Raw genomic sequence first — 8,722 nt, 5'->3', positions numbered from 1 at the left:
AAATCATCCAAATCAAGTCATTTATTTCATATAACTGATGTTTTATAGCTGAACTCTATGATTATTAGGCATGTCTACATACAATATATGGACAAAAGTATTGGGACACACCCTGTAATGATTGAATTAATGTGTTATTGCTAACAGGTGTAATAAATCAGTTATACAAAGGGAGTTATATGCTTTTAACTACTGCAACAGTTTAGGGAAGGCCCTTTCCAGTTCCAGCATGACTGCGCCCATGTGAAAGCACAAAGCTCTATAAAGACGTAAACAAAGCTGCACACTGAACAGCTTTAGAATGAACCGGAACACTAACATCAGTGCCCAGCCGAACAAATGCGGTCATCTTTTGATGGAATGGGCACAAATTCCCACAGACATCTTCTCCATCTTGCTCACACTCAGGTGTCCAAACACTTTTGACCATATAGTGCATTTTTATGTTCAACATTATTCCAGTTCTGCTTTATACCAGAGACCAGAAAAACCAGAGACAAAACAGACCAGTGATGTCACAGTGTGTATGTACACCGATCAAGCATAACATTATGACCACCTTCCTAATATTGTGTTGGTCCCCCTTTTGCTGCCCTATACACAACAAACTGTGATGCTCTGTGTATTCTGACACCTTTCTATCAGAACCAGCATGAACTTCTTCAGCAGTTTGAGCTACAGTAACTCGTCTGTTGGATCGGACCACACGGGCCAGCCTTCGAGTGCATCGATGAGCCTTGGCCGCCCATGACCCTGTCGCCAGTTTACCACTGTTCCTTCCTTGGACCGCTTTTGATAGATACTGACCACTGCAGGCCGGGACACACCCCACAAGAGCTGCAGTTTTGGAGATGCTCTGACCCAGTCGTCTAGCCATCACAAATTGGCCCTCGTCAAACTCGCTCCATCCTCACACTCTCCCATTTTTCCTGCTTCTAACATCAGCTTTGAGGATAAAATGTTCACTCGCTGCCACTAACAGGTGCCGTGATGAAGAGATGATCAGTGTTATTCACTTCACCTGTCAGTGGTCAGTGTAAGTACTGTGTGTGTGTGTGTGTGTGTGTGTGTGTGTGTGTAGGAGCTGAAGATTGATCAGAAGACCCCACTGAGAGTTCTACATCGCAGACCGCTGGCCGTCAGACAGAGAATCATTCACTCGATGAGCACTCGCTACCTGGATCCTCACCACTTCACCCTGCTGCTGCGCACTCAGGCCGGCACGTATCCTTCCACACCTACACACACACACACACACACACACACACACACACAGGTCTACAGCGTTTCAAACATCCTGCATGCTTTTACTCAGTGATAAGAGAGATCAGTATCACCTTAAGTCACTGTACAGCTACATTAAGGAGTTCGTGCATGGAGATTTCGGGAGGACGAAGCCCAACCTGGGGTTGCTCATGGAGGCGGAGGTGGACATTTTGGAGCTGGACGTGGAGGTTTGTTTCAATTAACCACTAGATTAAGGTTCGGTCTGTTGGCCAAGACGTGTTTGAGACGAGTTCTATACAGGGCACATATTACTTTTATTATATTAGGATTTTAACGTCATGTTTTACACTTAGGTTACATTCATGACAGGACATGTAGTTACTGGTTACACAAGATTCATCATTTCAAGTTTAATATCAAACACACTTCACCTCACTTGCACGTCTTTGGACTGTGGGAGGAAACCGGAGTTCCCGGAGGAAAACCACACAGAAAGGACCCAGAGCGCTCCACCTAAGAATCAAACCCAGGACCTTCTTGCTGTGAGGCGAGAGTGCTGCCCACCGTGCCACCCCAGGACACCTATACAGGCAATGATTGGCTTGTTCGAAGGAGGGAGGGCCAGAGGGATTCCTAATGACTGCTGGAATTACGACCTCTGCTGGCCGATCGATGGCGCCTGCACAGAGGTGAGGGATAATGGAGATCGGTGCGCGATACGGATCTCCATACGAACCCATCTGGTGCAGGTGAAAAGAAGCGGTTGGCTCGTGGAATTGGATACGACTAAATTGGGAAGAAAACTGGGGGGTGGGTGAAAACAAAATGCATTAATTGAATGAATAAATATTTGGGTGCTGAAGATTCACTGTTATGTATCTACAGTATATTGACTGTGTGCTGTTTTGTTCTTGTGTCTTGTTATCAGTCGGTGGATGTGGACTGGCCCCCTGCTGTACCCGAGTGAACTGTAAACCTGTGTGCGTGTGAATATTTTGGAATAACAATAATTAAATATGTTTTTGGTGTTTGATGATGTTTTCTGTTTATTTTAGTAAAGTAGTACCAGATCTTTGCATCAGGTTTTTACTCCATTGACCACTGTAACTTCGAACATGGCACTATCACGGGATGCCACCTTCCGAATCAGGCATCACACACTTCTCACAGAGAGCAGCGTCACGTATGGAGCGTCAGGCACTTTAATCTTTGAATCAACCATTCCCCGTGCAAGAGCCCGTCTGACCGCCCTCATTTCCCTCCCTCAGACACAGCCACCACCATGTCGATGGCACAGCCGGGATACAAACTCCAGAGCTCGATATTTAAGTGGTGGTGAGCTGGCGCAGTAAGACCTCTGTGCCACCCGAACTCATCGATAAATGCCACATTTTGACCAGTCTAGCAGCTGGAAGGGCAGAGAACACGTTTATTACCCATCAGGATCAGAAATACGACAGCTGCCGCTCAGGTGGCGCAGCGGTAAATCACACACTTTAACACCAGAGCTGGGATCCCGAATACATCGTATCGTCTCAGCTCTGCCTGCCGTCTGGGCTGGGCGGCCACTTGACCAACAATTGGCCTGTTGTTCAGATAGGAACTCTCTCAATGCGATTACAACCTCTGCTGGCTGATTGATGGCGCCTGCACAGAGACGAGGAAAGAGTGCTGATCAGGGTGTGTCTCTCCGTACACAGTGCTGATCCGCATTGCATTCGTCAAAGTGTAGGTGGTAAGATGCATATGGCTGCTGCCCCTGTGTCAGAGGGGGCGTGGGTTAGCTTCGTTCTCCTCAATCAAGCAAGCGGGCAATTGGACGTGTTAAAAGGGAGAAGAAGGAGAGAAAATGCATAATATGTATATAAGAAATACGACAGTTGCAAGACTTATTTTTATCTTGTTTTATTAATTTATAACTTAAAATAAATACCATCAGACAGCAGTACGGCAGGTTTACTTCTGTCCTCCTGCCATAACGCTTCGGTATAAAACCAAAAACAAGTGAACAACTAAAGAGGAATAAAAACAAAAAACGACGCCCTTCATCGAATAAGAGAAACATTCTTCCACAAGGCTTGAACATTAAAAAAAATAAATAAAAGGTACAAGTATGGTACAAAAATACACAGAGGAAAAAAACATCCCATAAAAACAAGCTAAAAAACGGATCAAAAACAGAAAACAATTGTACAATGTACTTTTATAACTGGTCTGGTCTGAAAATCCACAACACTGTTAATAACGCAGGTTTTTCCTCATCACACTCGTTTACTTTCTTGCTGATTAGCTGAACTTTTGTAATTACGTTGATCGCACTGGATTGCATATTTCCATCATCTGTACTGGAGCCGGATGCTTTATTTGGACTGCAGGGGTGTTGGGTTGTATGTGCACTTGTACACTGATCAGCCATAACATTAAAACCACCTCCTTGTTTCTACACTCACTGTCCATTTTATCAGCTCCACTCACCATATAGAAGCACTTTGTACTTCTACAATTACTGACTGTAGTCCATCTGTTTCTCTACATACTTTTTTAACCTGCTTCACCCTGTTCTTCAATGGTCAGGACCACCACAGAGCAGGTATTATTTAGGTGGTGGATGATTCTCAGCACTGCAGTTACACTGACATGGTGGTGGTGTGTTAGTGTGTGTTGTGCTGGTATGAGTGGATCAGACACAGCAGCGCTGCTGGAGTTTTTAAATACCGTGTCCACTCACTGTCCACTCTATTAGACACTCCTACCTAGTTGGTCCACCTTGTAGATGTAAAGTCAGAGACGATCGCTCATCTATTGCTGCTGTTTGAGTCGGTCATCTTCTAGACCTTCATCAGTGGTCACAGGACGCTGCCCACGGGGCGCTGTTGGCCGTTTATTTTTGGTTGGTGGACTATTCTCAGTCCAGCAGTGACAGTGAGGTGTTTAAAAACTCCATCAGCGCTGCTGTGTCTGATCCACTCATACCAGCACAACACACACTAACACACCACCACCACCATGTCAGTGTCACTGCAGTGCTGAAAATCATCCACCACCTAAATAATACCTGCTCTGTGGGGGTCCTGACCATTGAAGAACAGGGTGAAAGGGGGTAACAAAGCATGTAGAGAAACAGATGGACTACAGTCAGTAATTGTAGAACTACAAAGTGCTTCTATATGGTAAGTGGAGCTGATAAAATGGACAGTGAATGTAGAAACAAGGAGGTGGTTTTAATGTTATGGCTGATCGGTGTATACTTTATAATCCATTCACACCCTATACAGTGCAGTTCTAGGACTCTGGGACCTCTGTACTGAGCTGTACTATTTAATATGCTACACAGTACATGCGCTGTGTACTATTGGATGTAGCCTCAGCCCTTTTCCACTAACACAGTGCCTGTTTATTGTTAAATACCAGAGCTATAAATGTGTTATCATTAATCATTATTATTAGGTGGCGCAGAGTTTAAATGTACTGTGGTCGAGGGTGGGAAGGTCAGACTGGGTTTCTCCTCTGGGACTCGAGCGTGGGAATTAGCACGACCCTCTGTACTCGGAGCCATTGGACCATTGCACCCAAAGCAGGGTGGTGCCAGCGACGGAGGGTTGCGATATTCAACCGGGGAGTCGGAAACGACCAAATTAGGGAAGTAAAGGTGGGAAAACGAAACAAAAAAAAAAGAATGAATGATCAGAGGAAGAAACTACTTGGAGCTTTTGGATTTCTGCAATTGTTAAACCATGGAAAATGTGACCAACCACAGCATCACAATTTCAGATGCCAGATCTCACCAGCAGCAGGTACCAGTAACCAGTAAAGCAACGTTTAGCGACGCCCGCCTTGGATTTCAGCTCAGCACCCTCACGCTTTTAATGTCAAACTGAACTATTTCAAATGAGATGATAATCTGGCTGCAGACCGAGTGGAGAGTCGGTTAATTTTATTATTAATAATGCCGTATTTCTTAAGGAACACTGTAATGAACCAGAAATTTTACACAATCCAGGTCTTTTCATCAGGCAGTGTTTGACATCCTTGTTTTCTTTTAATGGCCTACAGAAAGGTTTGCAAACGAGCAATATTTGAGCTCGTCCATGAAAACCTCCATCAAAACGCACACAAACGCTTCTGGAGGTTAGATATATTTAGGCTGTCCTGTATGTACAGTGTGTCTAAGTTAGGAGACTGAGAGCCGACTTTATATATACATATATATATATATATATATATACACACACACACACACACACACTATATGGCCAAAAGTATTTGGACACCTGACCATGAGCTTGTTGGACGTCCCATTTATGTTTGTTTATTAGGATTTTAACGTCATGTTTTACACTTTGGTTACATTGATGACAGGAATGGTAGTTAGTTACTCAGTACACAAGGTTATACTGAACACAGTCATGGACAATTTAGTGTCTTCAATTCACTTCACTTGCATGTTTTTGGACTGTGGGAGGAAACCGGAGCACCCAGAGTAAACCCACGCGGACACGGGTAGAACATACAAACTCCACACAGAAAGGACCCGGACCGCCCCACCTGGGGATCGAACCCAGGACCTTCTTGCTGTGAGGCGACAGTGCTACCCACTTAGCCACCGTGCCGCCCGACGTCCCATTTAAGAACAGCAAATGCTATTAAAGTAGAGTGACGTCTACTGTATGTGATCCTTTTAGTAAGAACAGCAGCCGTTCTTCTGAGTATGTCTGTGGGAACTTGTGCCCATTCAGTCAAAAGATGGCAGTATTTGTATGGCTGGGCATTGACGTTGGTCAAGAGAGCCTCAGTTGATGTTCCAGTTCGTTTCAGAGCTGTTGAGTGGTGCTGAGATCAGCGCTTTTCTTCATGTCTTTATAGAGCTTCATTTGTGCTTTCACAGGGGCACAGTCATGGTGGAAGAGGAAAGGGCCTTCCCTAAACTGTTGCAAAGTTTCAGATCGTCAAATCATCTGCTTAGACGAGCTCATGGTTATTGAGTATTGAGTGTGTTAATGTTAGCAGAAAATGAGGTGGGTTTGTGGGTAATAGGAGTGTGTATGAGTGTGTGTGTCTGCCCTGCAATGGACTGGCGCCTCGTCTAGGGTGTTATTGTGTGCCTTGAGCCCCCCCCTTCGTGACCCTGTTTGGATAAGCGGTAGAAAATGAGTGAGTGAGACTAAAAAATTGAATAAAAGTGTGATTTAAATTCACTATCAGCTTTGTGAGGGTGTAATAAATAGAGGTCAGGACCCTGGCTGAAAAGTCATGGTTTAACTACAGAGCAAATAAACAGCAAAGAGAAAATGAACGTTTCATCCTACAAGAAAGGAATCCTCGACTACAGACACATTTTTCTTGTGATTTGACCCTAGACGGTGAGTATATTCCCAAAGCCAGGAGTAAAACTCACGACTGTCCACGGTTACATTTACGCAGAGCATTTATAAACTGCCACGTCTTATTCTGCAACGTTTCCGCTCTTAAAACTGGTGGAAATGCAAACCGGGTCCCTATCAAACAGGCACAGTTAGTGGAACAGGGATGAGTCTCAGTGTCATGTGGTGATCTGATGGGTTACTGATTGACGCCTCGTGCCCAGATCACATTTGTACATCTACTCAGACAAAAAAAAAAAAGGAATAAAGAAAAAAAAAAAAGCATAAGAAAGAGATGATGGTGTTATAGCTTCCCTTCTTAGTCTTCTCAAACAGCTGCAACATCTGTACATGAAGCTGTGAAGAGTAGGTGTGTAGTATGGACAGTAAACTTTCCCTGTAGAAGCTGGAGTGCTAAACCAGGATTGTGATGTTTTTTTATAATCTAAATAAACTGATTATTATTTCATATGTATAAATGATCTAGAATTCTGTATATATTCATCTGTCATCACAAAACATTAAAAGTATTAAAGCGCATGTGTGAACACGCAGTGCCTTGAAAAAGTAGCGGTAAAGCACGCTGGCCCACCAGTGCTGACAACCGGAGCTCACGAGTTCGAATCCTAGATGCGCCTGAACGGACGACAGTTGTAAGGGAGAAAGAGGGCCGTAGGATAACGGGGATAATGGAGACTCTCTGTGCACGATACGGATCTCCGTTTAAACCTGCCTGCTGCAAGTGAAATGAAGCAGTCAGTATTGTACACGTGTAGGAGGGGGCGAGTGTTAGTTATGACTCTACTCGATCAAGAGTGGAGGTGAAATACAATCGGGGGAAATTCAAAAAATAAAAAAATAAAAATAATAATACATTAAAATGAAGTAAAAGTCTTCAGCCCTCCAAATATTTTCTCCTTTCTTTCTTCACTGTCAGATTCTTCAAATGCAGTTTTATTTTCCAGTCATAATACGTTTGCATTTTGTAAAATGCAGAAGCCTTTTCACAAATGAAATACAATTTACCAAATAAAAATAAATAAATAAAACTGTGAAATCTGAAAGGAATTTAAAAGCTTGTCATCATCAGATTAGCTTCAATCTCGTGAAACACTGAATTATTACCATAGTTTACTCAATTTATCGGTCAACACAGGAAGGTGTAAAGAAAAGAGCGGACGAGCTGTTTTTAATGCTTTTACGGGAATAACAGTCCCATCTCTTTTAGAGATCAATCAGTCTGGTTGAAACTGTCCAAAGGACAAACTACGATTCAGACTCGTGAGCTGGAGATCTCGGCACTGGTGAGCTGGTGTGTTATACTGCTCGTCAGTAAAGATTTTCGACTTAAGTCATTAGTTTATCAAGATCCGATGTGTGATTCGATTATGTTAAATATCTGAAGCGGTGTAGTTTCTGTTCTCACCATCGCTTGTGTGAGAAAGACTCTTTCAAGACACTGAACTTCTCCTGTAAGTGAGGAGCTCTGAGGGAAGCTTTCAACCTGAACTTTACACACCACATCTGTAATGCATTTTAACTTGATTCATGGATTCTGGACTGAGAAAAGAGAAAAGTTTCTGCACTTTTATATTGTGGTTGTAAACGGTGAGGGTGGGAGGAGTAGTGATCGGTCGTGTCTGAGAGACATATATATGGTCCGCTTATAGTCCGGATTTATCTCCATCTGATCTCCACCTTTTTGGAAAAAGCTCAAGGAGGCTTTAAGGGGAAGAAGATTTTCATGTGATGATGATGTGAAAGCAGCGGCGCATCAGTGGCTTCGAGCTCAACCAAAACATTTTTTGCCGACAGCATTTGTTCTGTGATATTAAGCAGACGCTTTTATCCAGTAACAATTATGACTGAATACAATTCAAGCAGTTGAAGGTTAGGGGCCTTGCTCAGGAGTCCAACAGTGGCTTGAACCAGCAACCTTCTGATCACTAGTCCAGGCTCTTTCTCACTGCTAAACATGGCACTACCAGGGCAGAGGTAGCTCAGCGGGAAGGGACTAGTGATCAGAAGGTTGCTGGTTCAAGCCACTGTTGGACCCCTGAGCAAGGCCCTTAACCTTCAACTGCTCAAACAGAACGAGCTGCATGCTTGCTAGACATGGCTCTACCAGGGCAGAG

General features: G+C 43.8%; 1 protein-coding gene across 1 annotated transcript in view; it reads left to right on the top strand.

The window, feature by feature from the left end:
- pus10 (pseudouridine synthase 10) overlaps positions 1 to 2,260 on the top strand; it is a 12,634-nt gene extending 10,374 nt beyond the window's left edge. The window contains exons 16-18 of the mRNA XM_063009358.1: positions 1,082 to 1,224; positions 1,355 to 1,454; positions 2,156 to 2,260. Of these exons, the coding sequence (XP_062865428.1) occupies positions 1,082 to 1,224; positions 1,355 to 1,454; positions 2,156 to 2,194 (282 nt within the window). The 3' untranslated portion in view covers positions 2,195 to 2,260. The remainder of the gene's footprint in view (positions 1 to 1,081; positions 1,225 to 1,354; positions 1,455 to 2,155) is intronic.
- Positions 2,261 to 8,722: the final 6,462 nt, after the last annotated feature.

The sequence above is a fragment of the Trichomycterus rosablanca genome, chromosome 15 (genome assembly GCF_030014385.1).
Source record: "Trichomycterus rosablanca isolate fTriRos1 chromosome 15, fTriRos1.hap1, whole genome shotgun sequence".
Taxonomy (NCBI): domain Eukaryota; kingdom Metazoa; phylum Chordata; class Actinopteri; order Siluriformes; family Trichomycteridae; genus Trichomycterus; species Trichomycterus rosablanca.
This window is presented reverse-complemented; position numbering and strand designations above follow the sequence as displayed.